Below are 23,163 nucleotides of genomic sequence, written 5' to 3' on the forward strand. Positions count from 1 at the left end.
GGCCCGAGGGAGGTTTCCTCGGCCGACGCGGCCCTTGCCTCGCGCAGGGACCGCAGCGGAAGCGCGACAGCCCGCGAGCCCCGGCGACGACCCAGCAGCGGCCTCCTTTCCAGGCAGCTGTAGTCCACTTGTCGGGCAGCTCCTCCTCTTTTGTCTGGGTTCGCAACCCGGCCGGGGTACTGCTGGCTTGGCCCCCGCCCCGACTCCCGCTACCGCAGCAGCGAGCTGAGAGCGGCGGCGGCGGCGACGGCGGCGACAGCTTGTCTTCTCATTGCCTCATCCCCGCCCTCCCAACCGGCAGCACCGCCCGACCCGGCCCGCCCGAGTCACCTCCAGAGGGCCCTGGGGACCGACCGGGCGTGCGCGTACGGCGAGGGAGCCACACTCTCGCGCCGCCGCCGCCCCTTAAGCAGCCGCGCAGAGCGCCCCCGGGCCGCCGCCAAACTCCAGCGGTCGCGCCTCGGCCCTACCCCTCCGCCCGGCGCTCGTTTTCCCAAAGCGCTTGAGAAGCCCCACACCGAGCATGCGCGCCGCGGAGCGGGCAGAGGCGCCAGGCGGCCGAGCGCAGGGAAGCTGGGGCCGGGCTGCGGCGGTCCGCCTTGTCTGCGGACGTGCCGGGGAGCCTGTACCAGACAAACTCCCCGGCTTACTGACTGCGTTTTGTACATGAGGTTCTTTCTCTTGACCTTCTCAAGACAATTCTGACCCGATGCCACTCTTGGGATGCCTTGAGCCCCAGAACTCTAGTCATCGGAGGCAGTATAGTGATGTAGAAAGAAACGGGCATTCGCGCATGCCAAGTATTTGAGCTCTACATGGCTCCTCCGTATGTGAGATAGAAGCTATTTCATAGAGCGCGATGTAAGGATTAAAGAAGATGAGGCGTGGAAAGCCCTTAGCAGAAACCAGGACTAGCAGAAAGCAGGACCAGCAGAGACAGGTGATAATGATGTTAATGAAGCTTGAACTTCAGGTTCCTTAAATTGCCCCTATGTGTCCACAAGACTGTGTCATTTTTATAAAAATTTCAAAATATGTTTGAATTTTTTTCTTAATGATGTGCCCAGAATTGTGTAAGCTTCAGGTCCCATAAAACCTGGATCTTTGTTGTTGTTAGCTGTCTGCTAGTTGCCCCCAACTCATGGTAACCCCATACACAACCACAACCAGGATCGGATGGTTGTGATCCACAGGGTTTTCGAAAGTAGATCACCAGGCCTTTTTTGCTAGTCTGGAAACTCCACTGAAACCTGTTCAGCATCAGAGCAAGGCACTGAGGGTGGTGGCCGTGCTTGAGGTACACCAGTAGCAACTTAGAAAAGAATCCCCTCACCTTAAGCTTTCCTAGTTGAAGAGGTACAAATTCTGGAATCTTTATCAGCATAAATTTCATCCCACTAAAGATGCTGAACACGTAAAATGTAACAGGTGATAAAGAAGGGTATTCTTTATTCCCTGTCCCCAGCCACCAGCAGTGGGGAAGGGAAAGGAAGAAGATGCAAAAAAACCTGTGCCACAATTTAGTTCCAGAATCAGTAGCTAGCCTATTATCTTCCCCCAAAACATGCACAATTTTGTCATGCTGGCAGAATCAGAATGGAAGAGTTGGAAAGCTTAAGATATCATTTTCCTATCAAGTACGCTGAGTCAACAATGTCCTCTAATAAATGACCACCACATCCAAATTTCCATGTACTTGGGATAAAATACAGGATCATGAAATGCTCATATTTCTCCAACTAATCTTTCAATCTATAAGAGCAAAGACTTATCCAACAGATCCTTACTTTTCTTTCCTATTCCCAAACCGACTGTCAAACTACTAGACTGATTGTATTTACTCATAGGAGAGTAAAGTTCTGACTGGGAAGTTTCATTCTTGGCCAAGGATATTACAAGGCTTCTCTGGGCCAAATCTGGCCTGAAGACATATTTTGTTTAGCCAAGGCTGTATATGAATTTTTTAAACTGTTGTCAACATTTTAAAATCAAGAGATTTTATATAAAAATCTGGGTCTCCAGCTTCTCTTGATAAAGATCTGGTAACACCAGACCTTGTCACATTCCTGCAAGGGAATAATCAGTAGGCAACAAGTAGTGCTGCCCTCTTTAGTAAAGTATGCCATCCCATTTCCAGTTGGCAGCGGGTTTATACTCCTTACTTGGCACTCTTCACCCTTTTATGTAACCTGCCTAGTCTCTACAGGCATCTGAGTAGTGATCTCTGGGCTGGGCAAACAGAAATATGATCCATGTGTGTAGAAAATAATCCAAGAATGATGCCATCAAAATTCTTCCCAACCAGACAAATGTGCCATCTAGAAAAAAATGTTAGATCTATACCATACATCCTATACTAGGGTAAATTCCAGAGGTATCAAAGATTTAATTGTGAAAAATAAAACCACAGAATAATTTGTTTATAACCTCAGAGTATGAAAGACCTTTCTAATATGACACAAAATCTAGAAAATTGATAAATTCAAATTAAAAAATACTGTATGATAAAAAGCCACCACAAGCTAAATCAAAAGGTGAATGACAAACTGGAAAAAAATATTTGCATCTCATTTCATAGAGTTAATTTCCCTAATATATAAAAGAGCTCATACAAATTAATGATAATAAAAAAGACTAATAACTCAATAAGGAGGGGAAAAAAAGGTAAAGGATATGAAAAGATAGTTCACAGAAAAGGAAATATATGTCTTATACATATTAAAATATGCTCAACTTCACTCATTTTTGCTCACATTTTTGCAATTTTAAATTACACTGAGTTGATTTTTCAGCTATTAGAAAAGCACAGATCAAAAAGTTTGATTACATACTATGTTTGGGAGGGTGTGGGTAAACAAACAGTGTAAACTGGTTCAACCTCCATCAAGGGCAGCTTGACAATATCAAATTTGCAAAGGCAAATTCCACTTTTAGCAACTTGTCCTAAAGTTATACTTGCTCACAAGTGAAATAACCTATAGAGGCGGTTATTCACTGCAGTATTGTTTGCGATATAAAACAGCAACAACATCAAACAAACATACCCTAGAAACAATTTAAATAACCATTAGTAGGAGTAGGGGGACTGGTTCAATAAATAATAGTAAACCTATCTGGCGAAGCCTATAAAGTCATGAAAAAGAACCAAGTTTAATTAAAAAAAAAGAACAAAGTCACTGTGGAAGAACATTGTCCAAGATAAACTGCAAAGTGAAAAAACAAGATATATAATATAGTATGCAGAGTATGCTACCACTTGTGTACAAAAGAAAGGGAGGCAGTTTTTTTATTATATATGCATAAAATGCCTCTGTAAGGCTACACAAGGCTGACAATTTTAGTTGCCTCTGAGGATGAGACCTAGGTGATTGGAGGACCAAAAAAAAAAAAACACCAAACCCACTGCCAACCAGTCACCTCCGACTCATAGGGACCCTATTGGGCAGAGTAGAACTGCCCCTTAGTCTTTCCAAGGAGCAGCTGGTGGACTCAAACTGCCAACCTTTTGGTTAGCAGTCCAACACTTAACCACTGCGCCACCAGGGCTCTGACTGGAGGACAGAGGGAGCCTTTTCACTGTGAGCTTTTCTGTGACTTGAATTTTCAATCATATGAATGTTGTACTTATTCAAAAACAATGATTAATTCATTTTTTAATGAAAAATTTCCAACCTTAATATAAACACTTGATTGCTTCAAGTGTTATGAAATGAAAACATTAAACACACTGATATAAGAGGGAGAGCCTCTGAATGTATAATAAAGAGCTCAATCACAAATTTGGACTAAAACTAATATGCTAACTACCATATAAATAATTTCATAGATCATAATTTTGCTTGCCTTTTTAGAATTTGGAATGGCTTTGAAGAGATAATTTGAATGACCCAAACACATATCCAATTAAAAAAAAGAACTGCCCAAGGAAGATTGAACTGATAATTCTTTTTTTCTCTTAATAATGGTTCTTTCAGCTATTAAAGGAATTTAAATTTTCATTAGCTTTCAAAGCTGCATTCAAGGAAGTACTCAAGAAAATCTTATCACTGATATTTTCAAGAAGGACTTATTCAACATTTTCCCCCGTTGTCTCTCTCCTACTTCTTCAATTTATTTAAAGCTACAAGTGCTGCCAGTCGCTAGCAAACCAAAGCAACGCCACAGGAAACAATAAATGTCCTTGTTACTCACTTTCATGGTTCACTGCCGTAGCTAGCTCTAGTCCTCTTACAGTCCACCTGTCTGAAAGTAGTTGGCACGGTTACTCAGACAGGTGATCCTTTGCCTGTGCCCCTTATAGGATGCTCATACCCAGAAACCTGACCCCCTGCAAGAAACAGCATACAGAAAATGTCTTCCAAAGAGCGACTATTATTTTTTATGAAACTAAAAGATTGATTTATTGCTCACACACACACACACGTACATACAAAGAAATAAAAAAGGCATTGTGTGTTTATATGTTACATACAGTCCACTATGGAACAAAAATAATGTTCTTTAGTGCTTTGGGGTATGACACTGAGGTTATCCAGACAGCGCCACCATTACCAGATGGAAAGCTGTTTCTGTAAGCGGGGAAGTGGCTGTCTCAGATATCAGTTCCTATAATAAAGGTGAAGAGGAGACATCATTCAAGTTCTTGTTGTTTATATTACAATAAAATCCTTCCAAGTCCTGAGAGTTATAAAGTTGAGCTGTCAACAATGAATGTATTCATTGTTCAGTACAGCTCCCTGCCAGGGGTTTGTCAGAAATCATATATGTATATGGATGTTGATTACAGAATAGAGAACTTAATAAAGACAAATGTTGACTTGTTTTTGCCTATAAATGTTAACAATTATAGTAATTTATTTCAGCTGCTTACTATTTGTGCCTAATTACTAAGTGTGATGGATATAATACATGACAGTTAACATTTAGTCTACTCTTTCTAGCAGCATCTTAGAAAGCCAAGAGCAGTATTTCCTAGATTCCGTGCAGCCAACATTCTGGATGTGATTTAGGTTGAGCCTAACAGATGCACTGGAGTGAGATCTAAAAGTTGGTAGTGAATCGGAGGCAGCAATTCTGATATCTCTGCTGGCAAGCACCGTTCAGACACTAGTTTTGTGCAGCAGTAGTAATGGCTAGACTTACTGTGTGTCAGTTCCCTGTTCATGGATCATAGAAGTTTTGGAACCTATCTTTCGGTTTCTTGGTTCTGTTGTGAGGCTTTGAGACTTATTCCTGAAAGCTCAACCTAGAGTCTACTTCATCACCCTTCTAATGATTCTACATGCCTTTGAATAAATTCCTTTTTGTTTAACTAGCTATAAGGGATTCTCTTCTCTGCAACTGAACCCAAACTAACGTACCAAGCAACACAAGCCTCCTCCCTTAAGGGCGGAAAATGTGGGGTATGTTAGTTTCTATCCCGAGTCCAAAAGTTAGTGTTCTTTTGTTGTTTCTTTATTCAGATATGGTGTTTTATGATTACAATACTACATTCATGGATATGCAAACTTCAGTTTTTTGACCAAATTTACTCCCTACTTAGGAGAAAAGAATGTGATCCTTTGGTGTGATCCTCTTGAAAACGCTTGTTGGTATTCCTGGAGGCTGAATAGCTTGGAATGATTCTCCAGATTCCCTTCAGCTCTGTGGTTCTCACCTACCATATCCATTCTCGGAATAAAGGTCATCATTCACTTACATAGGAAACCACTATCCTCTCAAATGGAAATGCTGGTAGAGCTTTTAAATCCTCATTTGCCATGTCAACTTTTCTAAGATAACATACTTAATACTAGGCTTTTTTTTCCCCTCCCTCTCTCTTTAATTCCAGAAAACTAAGCAATTTTGGAGAGGTCTAAATTGAAAATACTTTCAGAAATTTACTACCAACCACACATTCTAAGTACAAAGCAAAAGCAAAAAGCATTTTTATATCCTCAAATACCAAAGCACAAGACTGAGTATCAGGTGACAAATCTTTTTTTTTTTTTTATTGGCCTATATAACAACCAACATGCTTGGTTCTGTGTATCTAGGATACAGGCAATTCGAACTTTGTACATGTTCCAGCTGGAATGATTTATTAAGAACCTAAGAAAAAGATAGAAAATCAAAGGTTGGAAGATCTGAACACTCTGGGAAACAGCAATGGATATGTGCCCAGTATGGTTTGGAGAGCCTGTCCCCAGTCCTACTCAGATACCAAAAAAATGCCCTTGTCCATAAAATGATATGCTTAAAAGATACCTTTTATATTTCCAGAGGACTAATTTAAATAAAATTAAATCTGGGAGGCATAGAAAAAGCTGTCACTACTGTAGCCTCCTTTATTCTACTCTATCACTGTTTCATAGGAACAAAAATAAAAGAGATTATTCCGGAGAGACAGTTTTAAGCAGAAGTTGTTTGAAATTCAAGGTTCTCTAGTGAGAAAGGTCCCTTTATTATTACTGTCCCTCAGGTCTTTCCCTAAATTCAAAGTCTGGAAGTCTGGCTCCCTGGGCAAGTCAGGGCATGCCTTCACACACTCCTCCAGCCACACTTAAAGATAAATTTTCTCATTTTATCAAGAGGCCAAAGAAACTTAAAAAGTGGTAACTTTGATGTGAGACCCTTCCCTTTGCAGAAAATAATAGCACTTAACAAAACAAAAGGAACAAGAAAATAGTCAGTTGCCTTCACCCCTGTTCTTCTCTTCAGGGCTTTATTTCTACTGTTATCAGGAGGGACCAGTCCCTGGAGAAAGACATCATGCTTGGTAAAGTAGAAGATTAATGAAAAAGAGGAAGACCCTCAAGGAGATGGATTGACACAGTGGCTGCAACAATGGGCTTAAACGTAGCAAGGACTGTGAGGATGGTGCATTACTGGGCAGTGTTTAGTTCTGTTGTACAGGGGGTCCCTATCAGTCAGAACCAACTTGACTGCACCTAACAATATAACAGGTACAAACTATTTGAAAACATTTCTAGACATCTTTCTCTTCCCTTAACCACTTTAACCTGTCCTTGTACCTACTCTTCCACCTTAAACCTAATGAAGATATCTCACAAAGTCTCCTATGAATGTATTAGGGAAAACTTAGTAAGTAATTGACCTCACAATTACTCCTCAAAAATTTATATACAAGAAGATCTTTAGATAATAGTGTATGCTCAGAAAGATGAAGAAACATCTGACCAAGAAGCCTGGATACAGAGCAAGGGCCCAGCAAGGCAGAGCCAGCTTTTAAACAGTGGACACCCTCCCTCCTAGGTTCAAATAGGGATGGCTCTAGGCACAGCCATAGGAGTTGGATGGCCTCCAAAAGGAAGTCCAACAAAGTCCTGAGGCAGGACCTGGCAGTACACAAGGCTCCCATCACCATCCCTTGAGAAAACTTCTAAGAGTTAAGGTTATCCCACAGGCTAGTAGGCAAATTCCCAACTAGCCTCGGGAAATAGAACTCTGCCAATAAAAAAGAGGACTTCCCAAATGGTGGAGGATCAAGAGAGGGGCTTTGATATATATATATGCATGGATAAAAGATGTTAAGTTACATAACGTGAAACACCAAAAATATTCTTACTAGTATACTAAGAGTTCCTCACAAATTAAACACTCTGAACGTAACCTAAAATGTTCTACTCTTTACCTCAAATATAAACTACTCTACTTTTTTTTTAATACACAAATACAGAAGTTTTGGGATGGTTTTTTAAGATTGGGTGCTATCTAAAGCTATGATGGTTTATGTTTTACATACAGAAAATTTATTTGAGTAAAAGGCTTTATGAAACTAAAAATTCTATTTTCCACAACATCAAGGCTCATTAAAATATTTTTAATATACATTTTCTTCTCTCTCAGGAATACACAAAACTCTTAAATATATCAGTATTAGACAATAAATCCTACTGGCATAAGTACAAAATGTTTTACAAATAGAATATCTACATATTCAAAACATTTTCAACAAAATTTTCACTCATTTTTTCGAGGTATAGTATAGACACAAATCTAGTGATAAAAATGTTATTTTTATAATTTCAGTCTTTCACAGCTTAGTGTGTAGGTAATCATACTGTTGATGAAATAGCGAATGGTAATATTTTCCATATCTTAATAATCTTGTAATGGAACAGAAAAATAACTGTGTGTTGCATTTCTTAGAGAAATTAGCTGTCATGAAGAAACATTAGGGCTTGTTTCTTCTGTGAATGGTTTCCGAATGCTTTCAATATGTTCATCCCAAGTGTCAAGTAAGTGTCTAGTCTATTTATCTGGGATGTGCTACTTCTTGAAGGTAAGCTGGTGATGTGTACGTAGCCTTTCACATTAATGGATGAGGTAGTTCAATCAATGTAATTATGGAGGTTTGAAGTGAAGGGAAAAGGAAGAAAACAAGAAAGTTCTTACCATTAGCCAAAATTCACATCCCTCCCACTTATCTGTCACACAGCTTTGGAGAGACAAGAGGAAAGAAAATATGAAGGTTGGAGAAGATTAATCCTGAGAAAACATATGCAAGGGAAAGGATGAATATGTCTCACCTAAATGATGGTTCTGTAACAGAAGTTTCCCTAGTCAGTAAGTTGCCACATTTTCACTTATATTTCTCTTTTCCAACTTTCTGAATTATAAGAATCATTTCAACAAATACCACAGCCTATACAGTATACAGCATGGCACTGGGCAACAATTTAAAATACTCATGAAGTACACATGAAGGTAAGGCACTTTTGCGGTTACAAAAGTGAATGCCTCGAATTTAGGTATTTACCAAAAATGGAGAAATATCCTCATAAAAGTTCATAGGATCCCTGAAAAAACCAAGTAGGCATGCATCATTAGCAACCTTGGCCAATGTTCTGAGAACCTGAACACAACTGAAGAACAGAGATATAAGAGGTAAACAATTTTTTAAATTACAGAATTCTGTCTGTCAGTGTCAGGATTCTGAAAGCGCACTCCTGAAAAACAATCAGCTCTAAGTTCTTTTTGTTTCTCAACCACAGAACCCTGAAGAGTAAGCAACAACTACTCATAGTGTAGCTGTTTACATCTGGTGATGACACCACACCAAGTCAATTATAAAGGTTTGACTTCGTTTGGTAAAGTTCGTTCTGACAGATATTACAGCTAAGATAAAATCTCATCCAAACTACTTAAAATGTACAATTCATATATTTTCTTCAAATCAAGAATTTTTAATCCACAGACACAAATTTTGTTGTTCTAAATAATGTGAGCTTCTCTACGATTCCTCAAAATTAAGAGGAGGTTTACAGCCTACAATATATTTTCTTGTCTGGGAGAAACAAAAAAGCTTAGATATTACAAAGACAAAAAGTTAAGAGAATCATCAATTTTTTAATCCATCTTTCCCTGCAATTCTAAAAGGGTCAACTCTTCTCTAGCTAATGGTTGGTGAGGATAGGTTATTAACAAAGCCAGGATTCAGGGAAGATATAACCATATCCTGCCAGGCATGGAAAACTCTTTATTCACAAAACACGGGCTTTAACTTTTAAAAAATTATTAATTCTATGTTATATACTTTTAATAATTTAGTGGTTATCTGTGACCTAAAAATGAGATTTTCAAATAAATTTTCTTAAAATTGAAGAATGCAATTAATAGGTTCTTGTTGCTGAATGTGGAGATTAAAATGTACACCTAGCTCCTTTCATTATTTATAGTTCAAATCTCTGTTGCACTTCATCTGCAATCATTCCAGAAATTGCAAGGGAAGAAGTGGCAGCAGGGGAAGGTGCATTTCTCACATGAAGAATGCGACTTCCAATATCCCCAACCCCTCCATCAAATACAAAATCTTCTACCAGATTTCCATCTCTATCCAGGGCTTGGGCTCTTACTCCAGCAGGACCTCTGTAAAAGCAAAAGAGAGGTGGTCAACTGACAGGAAGAGATAGGACACTTTACAATTAGTGGTTTTCAATCCCATTCTTAAACCAATATTGTCTTTATTCTTCCAAATGCAAATTATGTGGAAACTCAATATGGAGGTTTGTAGTAAGCCAAAGTTGTGTCAGTTGTAGACTATCAAGCCTATATCCTCAGCCTAGAGCCTAAAATCCACCACATAATAATAGTCATTGAATGCTTGTCAATGAATAAACATATAGGTTAGTCAGCAACAGTGATACCTGTGAGAGCCAGAACTCTAAGGGACTGACTTATTTTTCTGAATCTCGAAAACTTTTCGCCTTCGAAAGGGTTCAGTGTTACCACTTGTTTTAGTGGAAAATCTTTGAGTTTTCCTTCTCTGATGGTTTCCACCTTACACAGGTTTCAGCTTTTGTAGTTTTTACTGTATAAATATCTGTCCTTTCCAAAAGTAGGAGATAAATTCACACTTAATTATAATAGATGTATTTTTAATTTAAATTTATAAAATGAATTTATTATAAAATCAATAATGGGAACAATACAGTGCTTTTGATTAATATAAAGCTATGAAAGCAAGGGTTACAGATTTTAGTTGTGATCCTTATCAGCTACAGCATTCTATTTTTCTTAATTTTGTTTTGACTGCACACTATTAAAACTTGTAGAGAAAAATATTTGCAAATAGCAACAAGTTCTTTTGTAGCTTCTTTTTAATTTTTTAGTTTATCACTCTATATCAGAATAATCTTCAATTAAACAGAGATAACAAGAAAAACACAAAAATGAATTAACTTGGCAGCATGTTAACATGAGCCTTTGTTATTTAAAGCTCTGTTTCATGACACTTGAGTTCACATGCTAGATTTTTGTTAGTTTTTAAAATAGTTAAAATATACTTTACAGATTGTAATTAAAATCAAATGTTTTTGGAACCCAAAAGCACCTCCACTGAAACTGCTCAAGGAAATCCCGTTTAAAAATAGCTGCCTTATACACCACCATGACCCAAGACCAGGAACAATATTAAACATATTTGAGTGATTCTGGGCCAACTCCTATTAAGTACTTGAGGAAGATACAAAGAACAATAGGAAGGCATTACCCTCTAAGACCTCAGCCTGGCTGAGAAGAGATATGGATAATGATAACAATAGGTACTATTTACCAAGTGCTTATTGCTTCCCTGAAGATTTACAGCCTTGGAAATCCTATGCAGCAGAATTGACTCCATGCTTTGGGGCTTCCATATGCTAGGAATTATCTCATTTAATCCTCACAACATCTCCAAGAGGATGATACCATTTATATTTAACATCACAGAAGCTCAGTGAGATTAAGTAACTTGCCTGAAGTCACACAGCTATAGTGTTCATTTGTAGAGAGGTAAACAAGAATGACAAGTGGGAAAGGTTCTATGGTAAAGGTTAAGTATTCAGCCCTATAGAAGCCTGCAGGAAATCTGGGCAGGAGATATCTCCAAGTAAGAATCAGATATAAAGTTAGAATACAAAAAGACAGAACTGAACTGAAAGCTGAGATTTCTTACGGGAAGGATGCACGTCAGTGTATCAGCCAGTGTGTGGTCCATTTGGTGCACTCCTTATTTGTAGCTTATCTTAACTCATCAGAGGAGTATGTCTCCCTTCTTTTCTTGGAAAATGTTGTTGTTGCTGTTAACAGCATCTCTGTTATGTATTTTTTTGTAACGTTCTTAAATCATATCACTATTATATACGCTTCTATAATCCTTTTTACATTGTTATGATTTTTTTAATGTTACTTATTTTGTTGTTGTTGAGAATATACACAGCAAAACATACAACGATTCAGCAGTTTCTACATGTACAATTCACTGACATTGATTACATTCTTCATGTTGTGCAGCCATTCTCACCCTCCTTCTCTGAGTAGTTCCTCCCCCATTAACATAAACTCACTGCCTCCTAAGGTTCTTATCTTTCAAATTGCTGTGGTCAATCTGATCCCGTATAGATAGTTCTTAAAAGAGCATAATATTATGCTCAAGGCAGACATTTTTTACTACTTAAGCTAATCTACTGTTTGGTTTTAAGAAGACTTCAGGGGATTTTTTTGTTTAAGGTTTAAAAATTATTCAGGGCAATAGTTTTGGGGGTTCATCCAGTCTCCATGGCTTGCTATGATGTATTTATAATGCTTTTAAATACCTATGTGTAAGTCACTCATAATGTGAAGTTAGAAAAAGAAACATGTATACTTCTATAATACTCTTTAACCATTAACTATAAGTCGTTAGAAAGTTGTTCTAACCTTGAAAATAAACAGAAGCATGTAAAGTAGGTCATAAATAACTTCCCTAAATGGGGCTGTGTACCTGTCCTCTGTGATAAGACAATGTAATACTAATCAAATCTCTACAAATTAACAAAACTTAAATATGTCACTAAAAAATTCCCATTATTTTAAATTAATCAACTTGGTCTTGCATACATGTGGTAAACAAAAACATGACTATTTCATACAACAATTCCCTAATTGGCAATAATTCGAATCTGTATAAATCAGCAAAATACAACAATTTCCTAAGTGGCAATAAGACATACTAATTATAGTTAAACATGACAGCACACATGGTATATAAACCCATGGATCTTTGCTCATTTTTGGAGAAGAGAGAAGTAAAACGTCTCTCTGGTTCTCTATTCGAAGACTGAGCCCACTGCTTGCCACAACCGACCTTGGACCCTAGCTGCAGGGGACCTCCTCTGAGTGGAGGGGTGGTCAAGTCTCCTCTCCTAGGCCACACATTAAAGGTAAAAGCTTGAAGTCTAAAGGTTTGGACTCTAACATTTAAGCTAACACTGTAATTGTTAATTCTGATTCTCCAACATTAAATGAATGTCTAGAGGTCTTACTTGTGTGCCTAAAGGAGTTTATGCAGGACAAACCTGAGCACTTCTTTATTTATTCTTAAGATAAAATCCTCCAGGACATCTGTTTTCAGTTTTCCTGTTCCTCTTCTTGTACCTGGCAGAAGGCCAACATGTTGTTGGGGACACACAATGGCATGCCTTGCCAGTGATGTACACCATACAATGTAAAACTTTCCTCTGTACAGAGGATCAGTTAGTACATTTACCTTCCTCCTTCCAAGCATATAGAAGTTAATACTGATAAACTACCCATAAAATATGTGTGTATATTTATTTGTTTCTCTTGTAAACACCAATTACGTATGTTCTTAATGTTCTCTACACTCTTGCCCAAGTGTTCAAAACCTACAGTCCAAATTGAAAAATACAAAATATTAAGTTTTTCTTAGGATCTTGCTTTAGTTCAGACCAAAGTAACTATTTAACACGAAATGTTTCACTACTAAATTCCTTATGTTTCCTATTAAGCACTTAATGCAATTTCAGGGTTTTTCTTTGGATGGATATATATAGGTATCTCCCCTCAGAACAGAGCCCTGGAGGCACAGTGGTTAAAAGCTTGGCTGCTAACCAAAAGTCGGCAGTTCGAATCCACCAGCCAATCCTTGGAAACCCTATGGGGGCAGTTCTACTCTGTCCAACAGGTTTGCTGTGAGTCGGAATTGACTCGATGGCAACAGGTTTGGTTTGGTTTTGGCCCCTCAAACATTTCAGCTTGAGATGAGTATTATAATTTGAAATCTCAAGTAAGATAAATATTCACCGTAAGTGTCTTAAGGGCAAGGGCAGTGTATTGTACAACATTCTCATCTCTAGATTCATGCCTTGTACATAGTAGGTATTCAATAGGGCTAGAGTCCGATTAAAGAAAACACAAACTTATAATTCTAACAATTGAAAGACCAATTCAGCAGATTCAATATCTGAATTCAGCTACATTTAATTGTTTAGTGTTAGTTATAACCACAAGTTTAGCTATATTTGTAGCTAAATTTAATGGCAGGTCTCCCTCCCATTAACTCCCCACCCATTAGCACAAATCCCCAGGAATGGTCTAGAGGTCTAGATAACAAAAGCACTTTAAACACTGAGGAAATTCCAAGGGTTTAGAGCTTTATCTCAGGAACCAAGGACAAAGGCCACATTACTTGAGGTACAGTAAATCCTTACCCCACAACTATGTTTCCATTGAGGTGCATCCTTTCAATAGTCACTGCCTTACACAGGAGTCTCAGTTCCACATTACTACCTTGTGCAGACCCAAGGCCTTCTTTCCAGCCCTTAAGTGGCAATTAAAAGACATGTCCTTAATGTTCTATATCTTGTTTTGTGTGATGGATACATGAGTTTACATAATAGTAAAAAATTCATTGAACACTTAAGATCTGTGCATTTTATTGTATATAAATCACATAACAACTAAAAAGAAAACAAAAGAACAACAAAAAAAAAAACCCAAAGTCCCTCGGTTACCAAAATCAGCAAATCCTCCCCACCATTAGCACAGCATTAGCACAACCCGTCTCAGTACTTGAGTTTTTAATTTCCTCTTCGTATTTTGCTTCTGAGGATGCCCCTTACTTCCTTGCACTCTCAGCTATATGCATTTCAAAGGATGTTTATTATATTTTCTCCAAACTTGGTATTTTGTAGTGTGAGGGTTACCAAGTTATCTAGACCAGTGGTTCTCAATCAAGGAAGATTTTGCCCGCTAGAGGACACTTGGCAATGTCTGCAGAAATTGATGGTTGTTATTAACTAGGGAGGGTTCTACAGGAATCCAGTGGATAGTGGCTAGGGATGCTGCTACTAAACATCCTACAATGAACTGGGAAGTCCCCAACAACAGAGAGTTATCTGGTCTGTGATGGTTAAGATTGTGTGTGAACTTGGCTGTGCCATGATTCTCAGTGTTTATATGTGATCACTGCCATGACTGAATGTGAGTAGCCAATCAGATGAAAGGGAGCTTTCTCGAGGGTGTGGCCTGCATCTCAATATAAGCAGACATTCTGGCTTTTTGCTCACTGTGGATCCTGCAGCTGCCTCCTGTCGTCTCACCCCCGGTTCTTGGGATTTTAGCTGTCAGCTTATCTGCTGAACTTGGGATTTGTCGATCTTCACAGCCTGTGAGCGGAGCCCTGCTCTCTGACCTTCTGATCTTGGATTCGCCAGACCCTGCAGCTACGTGAATCAGGAGAAACCTTGCAGTCTTGCCTGCCGATCTTGGAATTCATCAACCTTCACAGCCTGTGAGTGGGTCCACTGCTCTCTGACCTGCCAATCTTGGGATCGCCAGCTTCTGCGGCTGCATGGGGAGAGGCATCTACCCATCTACCCTGATCCACGGACTTGGGATGTTCTAGCCTTTACAATCGCGTGAGCTGTCTCCTTGATATAAACCTCTCTCTATATATATTTATACACTTTACTGGTTTGGCTTCTCTAGAGAACCCAGCCTAAGACATGGTCTAACATGTCAACAGTGCCAAGATTGAGAAACCCTGATCTAGACCACCTTAAACTAAAGTCTCTATTACAAATTTATCGCAGGAATGTTTGGCTTTTGCCTTTGTGTTTCACAATGACATCATATATTTTTTAGCTATTACTCATGATAAAAACATTTTGTCTGAAAATTTACTCTAGAATTCCCCAAATAAGACATTTTCCAAAATGATATGTGGGAGAAAAGAAGGATCTTGGCATATATGTCATCATCTTCTACATCTGTACAGTGCTAATAGATACAAAATGCTGTTACACTAATCACAGAACAAATCAAAAGAGTTTAAAGCTAGAATTGTGGACCTTAGGGATTATCATTTAACAATGAGAAATTTGTATGCCTAGCACGTATATAGAGCCCTCGTGGTGTAGTGGTTAAGAGCTTGGCTGCTAACCAAAAGGTCAGCAGTTTGAATCCACCAGCTTCTCCTTAGAAACCCTATGGAGCAGTTCTACTCTGTCCTATAGGGTCTCTATGAGTCAGAACCGACTCAACGGCACCTAACAACAACAACAGTGCATATATTTGACAGATTATGGCTTTACATTCTAATCTAGTGTTTGCAAACATGATTGAATAAAGGATTTCTTCAAACAGATATTGTTCAGAATGAGCATAGGCAATGAGAAGTCAAGCTGGATACCCTTTGGTGGTTACTGCAATTTAAGGACACCATCCTGGGCAACATATTCCACTGAAAGTCCTGCTTTGTTTCTCTTCTATTGGCTGAAGCAGCATGATATGCTTCCACCTTGATACCAATAATACAGCATTTGTTGTTTTACTACATTGGATTGCAAGATGAATAAGACAAGGTAGGATTTTGGCTTCAAACTGTGGGAATGTCTATTGATCATATTTTTAAATTATTATTATATAATATTTCAGGCATACAAAAAGGTACAGAGAATAACAGAATGAAGATCTATTTTCATATCAAACAGCTTAAGAAATAAAGCATTACAGATATGATCGAGGCTCCCTGTGGAACTCTCCAGACTCCACTTCCTTTCCCTTCCCAAAAGTAACCAATCTTGTGAACTAGGTGTTTATCATTCTCATACTTGTTTTTATTCTCTTACATATGTGATCCATAAACAGTATATGGTATTATTATCCTTTTTAAAGTTTATATAAATAATACCAAACTATATATCCTCTATAACTTCCTTTTTGTTATTGATAATTTCCCACATTTAATATTTACAGGAATCAAGACAAGGAGTAAATGGATTCTATTGCTGAACGTATTCAGCCTATCTCTAAAAAGAAACTCATCTGTGATTGGATTGAATTCATCCCCAAACGCACCTGCCTGCAGTGCACTCTACCCTCTTCTAAAACATGCCAATGAAACCAGTAACTGAGCTTCACACCCTTACATCCTTACACTGGAGTGGTCACCAATACCGGAAACACAAAAGCCTTTATTTATAGGCTGTTATTGTTAGTTGCCGTTGAGCCGATTCTGAGTCAAGGTGACCTCATGTGTGCAGAGTAGAACTGCTCCGTAGGGTTTTCTTTATTTTTAAATTTATTCTATTTTTTGTTGTTGTTGAGAATATAAACAGAACATACATCAATTCAACAATTTCTATATGTACAGTTCAGTGACGTTGATTACATCAAGTTGTGCAACCATTCTCACCCTCTTTTTCTGAATTGTTCCTCCCCCATTAACATATACTCACTGCCTGCTAAGCTTCCTATCTAACCTTTTGAGTTGCTGTTGTCAGTTTGATCCCACATAGTTAGGGTTCTTAAAGTAGCACAATGCTCAAGGTACACATTCTTTACTAATTTAGCTAAACTAGTATCTGGTTTTAGGAAGACTTCAGGGGACATTTTTGGTTTAAGGTTTTAAGATTACCTCAGGGCAATAGTTTCAGGGGTTCATCCAACTTTCACAGCTCCAGGAAGTCTGCAGTCCATTAAACTTTGAAATTATGTTCTACGTTTTCCCCCTTTTGATCAGGGTTCTTCTCTAGAATCTTTGATCAAAATGTTCACTAATGGTAGCCGGGCACCATCCAGCTCTTCTCATGGAAAAGAAGGTAGTTGTTCATGGAGGCAATCAGCCACACATTCCACTTCATTCCATTCCATTTCTATTTTCCTCCCATTCCCGACTCTCCTTCTTCCTCTGTTGCTCCAGGCAAACAGAGGTCAATTGTTTGCCTTGGATGGCAGCTTGCAAGCTTTTAAGACCCCAGGAACTACACAGTGAACTAGGTGATCAAACAGAAGCACTAAACACAATATTAGGCCAATTAATTGGGATGTCCCATGAAATCATGTCCCTAAACCTCCAAACCAAGAAACCAAAACCCATGAGGTGTTTCGTTGTACATAAGAAGCCTCAGCAGCTGTTCTTTTTTGTTGCTGTCTTTATACATATATCTATCACACTTCTGTCAATTCAAATTTTTACAGGTGTACTACATATTGACAGCAATTACATTAACTGGCTGTGTAACCCTACCCTTCATCAATGCAATTCTTCCATCACTGTAAACCAAAACACAGTGCTCCATAAGCAATTACCCCCTTCCTTTTTCCCCCCTCCTCCCGTCCCTGGTAACCACAAATAAACTTTGGTCTCTATACATTTTCCTGTTCTTATCTTTTAATATAAGTGAGGTCACACAATATTTGTCCTTTTGTGATTGACTTATTTTATTCAGCATAATGCCTTCAAGCTTCCATAGGGTTTTCAAGGCTGTGACCTTTTAGAAACAGATCGTCAGTCCAAAGTGCCTCTGGGTGGGTCTGAACCGTCAACATTTCAGTTAGTAGCCAAGTGCTTAACTGTTTGGGCCACCCAGGGGATTTATAGGCTAGTGAAAGAAAATGAAGCCTAGATATTTATATCCCTTCCATTTCAAAAGGTGAGTAGAAAGGCGTGGGAGAGATGAGTAAAAACATTAGCTAGATTTTAATAGTTCTAAGAATTCAAAGAGGCTGGTCTCAGAATGACACATTAGAGTCAGATTTAGACCAGGACGCTCCCCTAAGGGAGACAGCTGATGTGATTATTGCCTTCTTCCCAGATACAGAGTCAAGCCTGCTAACATTTTATGCCAGCAAGTCCAGCAGCTGTTACAGAGGGCAGATATTCAGTATACTGGAGAATCAGGGGGAGATGGATTATAGATGCAGGGAGAGTACCTCCAGTCCACTGCTAATTAAGCTCAATAAATGACTGCTTCAGGGAAGATGTACACCCTAAAAAAATCACCAAAGAGGAAAGAAAATAAGGTTGGGTAGTATTTAGGACGATCTATAGATCAAGTTCAGAAAGTCTTTTATCTTGAAGAAAAAAAAAAAATTTAAGTTCCCTTTCTTTGCCCCACACCTTTGTAGCAAGGGCTTAGATTAACTGTTACCACACTACTACTTCCCACTTCTATCCTGCAGGTACAATCCCTGAGCCAACTAGGGCTTGAAAGAGAACAAAAGACAGAGAGAAGAAACAAGGTAAGATGCTAGGTCTAGGAGTGTTTCTAAGAGATTTTTTTTTTTTTAATTTATTTTACTTATGTTGTTGCTATTGTTGAGAATACACACAGTAAAACATACGCCAGTTCAACAGTTTCTACATGTACAATTCACTGACATTGATTACATTCTTCGAGTTGTGCAACCATTCTCACCCTCCTTTTCTGAGCTGCTCCTCCCCCATTAACATAAATTCACTGCCCTCTAAGGTTCCTATATAATCTTTCAAGTTACTGTTATCAACTTCATCTCATATAGATACTTCTTAAAAGAGCATTATGATCAAGGCAGGTATTTTTTTACTAGTTAAGCTAAACTATTGTTTAGTTGTAAGAAGACTTTAGGGGATACTTTTGGCTTAAAGTTGAAAGAGTATCTAAGGCCAATAGTTTCAGGGGTTCATCCAACCTTCATGGCTCCAGGAAGTCTGGAGTCCATGATAATTTTAAATTCTGTTCTACATTTTCCCCCTTTTGATCAGGATTCTACTATACAATCTTTGATCAAAATGTTCAGTAATAATGGTAGTTGGGCACCATCTAGTTCTTCTGGTCTCATGGCAAAGGAAGCAGTTCTAAGAGGTTTTAAGAATCAATCAAAATGTAATAATGTTTTAATATGTTTATTACCTAATTAGTTAACAGAATATCAATTATCTTACACAGAATAAAAGTCAAAAGTCTTTGGACTCATCATAAGAGGTTATGGAGATTTTTAAAATTTTAGGCAAGGTGTTTTTAACGTGACAGAAAAAAAGGTAAAAGCCTAACATCACTAAAATAAAGTTGGAAATGAAGATTTCAGTTTAATGCAGTAAGGTGGCCTAATCATAAATAATAATAATTTAAAAAAACCAAACCCGTTGCTGTCGAGTCGATCCCAACTCATAGTGACCCTACAGGACAGAGTAGAACTTCCCCATAGTGTTCCCAAGGAGCGGCTGGTAGATTTGAACTGCCAACCTTTTGGTTAGCAGCCAAACACTTAACCACTGTACCACCAGGTCCCCAATTATAAACAGACCTAGTTTAAGCACTAAGGGCCATGATGTAGCAATACATGCACTGCACAGGGAACTCAAACAATTTGCTGGGGGAAGGGAAAGGAGTAAAGATTTGGCAGATACACTGATTGAAAGTGTGCTTCCTAATCACTAAGTCAGACTGAACCGTCACATTCACCTAGGTCAGGTCTGTGTTTACAATCCCTACTGCCTTTTCCTTACCTAAGTATATCGCTGACAGTAATTTCAGGGATGAACTTCTGGAGGTACCTCACTGTTGCACCGAGAAAACAGGCCTTGTACATTTCATTAACTCCATAAGAAAAATTCTCCACCACCAGCTTAACCAAGCCACTGAAAACAGAAAAAATCTTGATGAGAGAAAATAATTTTTTGCCACTATAAGACATTTTTAGAACTATTATTTATTTATTCATTTTATTATTTTGGGGGGCACAGGGCATCACAGAAATCTAGGCAAACTTACAAAAACTACATACAAAAAGAAAATCAACTTTTGGCCATAAGAGAAGGTAAACAAGGCCAATTGAGAGGTAAACAATGTCTTCCAAACTCAAATTTGAAAGCCTGCCCCTGGAGTGCTAGCTTCAGACTGGGATTCTTTAAGCCTGCCAACACTAAGGCTCTCTAATGCAAATGTTCAGTGTTTTCAAAACACCCAGAAGGCATTAACAGATCTTTAAGTCAGAGCGTTAAACAAGTAAGGACATCTACCCTCCTTTTCTTTAGCCTGCCAGGGATAAGATACTGTAGCAGTTTGTCTCAAGTGAGAATCTGGAGAGCCTATTTGAGCCTATTTATGTATGTGTATATATGTATGTGGAGTCCCTGGGTGGCCCAAATGGTTAATGTGCTTGGCTGCTAAACAAAAGGCTGGAGGTTTAGGCCACCCAGAGGCTCCTGAAAAGAAATGCCCAGCGATCTACTTCTGAAAAATCAGCCACTGAAAACCCTACAGAGCATAGTTCTACTCTCACACACATGGGGTTACCATGAGTCAGAAGCGATTTGACAACAACTAGTATGTATGTATTTTTACAAGCATACAAGCTGGAAGCTCCTCCCTAGATCTTCTGTTTTCAGAATCTCTGGAGGGTAAAACTCAAGTATAGCTTAAAAAACTTTCCAGTGATTTTGATGTGAAACTCTCAGGAGTGAAACACTGCTAGAATGACCAAACAAAATACCTTATTAAGTTATTTCTTACAATAGTAAAGAACCTGCCTTCCAAATCAACACAAAAGTATTGTTAGTTTTCCACAAAAGAAAACAACTTTGGTTATCAGCAATTTATCCAGTGGCTAACAAAATGATGGTGACTGACTTGAGATGCTGTTATCAAACTAAGTGATTTAATAATTTTTTTCAACTAGAAGGTTAGCAATCTAAGATTTGGATTGTCAGATGTGTGACGGGTTCTTGGTCTTATTCTTTTTAGCTAAGCCATCACCCTGGCTCATCTGAATTTTCTTGAAGTAGTTAAAACATTACACTTATTTCACAAAACTCTTAATTTTTATTAATTAAAAAAAAATACTAATCACAAATATGAGGATTTCTCCAATAAGTAGAATAACAAGTAGAAAAACAAAATTTCCCATATTAAAAAAACAGGCATATAAAATTATTTTTAAGTAAATGAAGTTGTTACCTATTGATAATTATATCCATAACATCTCTGGCACTGAAGTCAAAGGGTTTGTAACCCTCACGTTTAAAGGCAAGAACTGCATTAGGCCCTAGCCAAATACTGCCATCCATTCTTGGTGTGAAGTGAACTCCTAGGAAAGGAAACCGGCTATCTGGGACCTATGGATTTAACACAGCAAAGAACAATAAGCCCCATTTCATTATCCATTTTCTTACAGATACGAGCATTCAATTGGTAATACAAAACACTTTCTTCCTATATATTTAATCTGTACTGTTTATGATCTGTACTCAGATATTCTATTAACTTGCTTCTGCTTAGAAACGCCACACAGGAAACACTGACGCTACTGACACCAATGCACACCGTCCTGTCTCCTCATCTTCCCGGGTAAAGAAAAAAAAACGACGAACTGTCCTACTTCAACTAGGGACGTACGTGGCCATTAAGTAAATCAGAGCTGCCAGAAAAAGAAAAACAAAGAACTACATTTACAGCACAGGCTTTTGTAATGTGGGAATGTATTAGATTGAATTTGATGTTTTGGCCGTCAAAAACATCAAATAGCTGAATATTGGCAACTTCGCCCAGTTCAACCTAATATATTTTAGGGGATTTCATTTCCAGGTAGTTCCAGACAGAAGGAATGAACTCCTCATTTAAACAGCTCTGTCTTCTACCCTTTAAAACTACAGGTTGGGACTTAATGGTCTGAGACTAGAGGAACCCCAGAAGACATGGCCCCTGGACTGTTAACCCAAAACTAAAACCATTCCCGAAGCCAGCTCTTCAGACGAAAATTAGACTGGGCTATAAAACATAAAATGATACTTGTGAACAGTGTGCTTCTTAGTTCAAGTAGATACATGAGACTAAAAGGGCAGCTCCTGTCTGGAGATGGGATGAGAAGGCAGAAGGGATAGGAGCTGGTTGAATGGACACGAGAAACTCGGGGTGGAAAGGGGGAGTGTGTTGTCACATTATAGGGATTGCAACTAAGGTCACATAACAACATGTGTATAAATTTTTGTATGAGAAATTAACTTGAGCTGTAAACTTTCACCTAAAGCACACACACACGCGCGCGCGCGCACACACACACACACACACACACACACACAAGTTGGCCTCATCCTCTTTTCTACACCTGCAGAAGGTGAACAGAGAAAGAGGGCTAGGTATCTGGGACTGCCATAAGGGAAAGTTCTCTTATGATGCTCTGTCCACCAGACAGGAGGAAGAATCAGGTTCCTTCTTGATAGCACTTGCCATGGCGCAGTGATGCTTTCTGAAGACACGTACTTGTGGGCGATTAATTGTAACGGAATGACCATAAGATCAGTAGGGATTTAACTGGACAAGAAAGGGATAAAATGTATGCACAAACAGGCTGTCAAAATCTCTCTTACTTCTGACCCAGGTAAAAGTTTTTGTTTTTATTCCCTCTATGCCGACATCTTGAGAAATTGAGAAGGCAGAAGCATCATTACCTACCGGGTAAATATTTCCTTTTACAAGATAGCATTTTTCTGGCTTCAAGAGCAGATAATCTCCCCGGAAGGGTACAATTCGAGGTTCAGGACTGCAGCCACTCATTTCTGAAATACGATCTGAGTAAAGTCCTGCACATGTCACGACATACTGACACCGAATCTCTTTTCCCTAGTGCAAAATAAAA

At 38.6% G+C, this 23,163-nt stretch overlaps 1 protein-coding gene across 2 annotated transcripts in view; it reads right to left on the reverse strand.

Annotated features, from left to right (window-relative positions):
- Nucleotides 1-8,993: 8,993 nt before the first annotated feature.
- L2HGDH (L-2-hydroxyglutarate dehydrogenase) overlaps nt 8,994-23,163 on the reverse strand; it is a 45,395-nt gene continuing 31,225 nt past the window's right edge. Inside the window, exons 6-9 of one of the 2 annotated variants that reach the window (XM_023726160.1) lie at nt 22,980-23,147; nt 21,486-21,643; nt 20,036-20,167; nt 8,994-9,870 (exon numbers count right to left, since the gene is read on the reverse strand). In XM_023726160.1, the coding sequence (XP_023581928.1) occupies nt 9,675-9,870; nt 20,036-20,167; nt 21,486-21,643; nt 22,980-23,147 (654 nt within the window). In that variant the 3' untranslated portion in view covers nt 8,994-9,674. The remainder of the gene's footprint in view (nt 9,871-20,035; nt 20,168-21,485; nt 21,644-22,979; nt 23,148-23,163) is intronic. The other variant, XM_023726159.1, reaches the window with a different exon arrangement.

This window comes from Trichechus manatus, unplaced genomic scaffold, assembly GCF_000243295.1.
Source record: "Trichechus manatus latirostris isolate Lorelei unplaced genomic scaffold, TriManLat1.0 scaffold00010, whole genome shotgun sequence".
Lineage (NCBI taxonomy): Eukaryota > Metazoa > Chordata > Mammalia > Sirenia > Trichechidae > Trichechus > Trichechus manatus.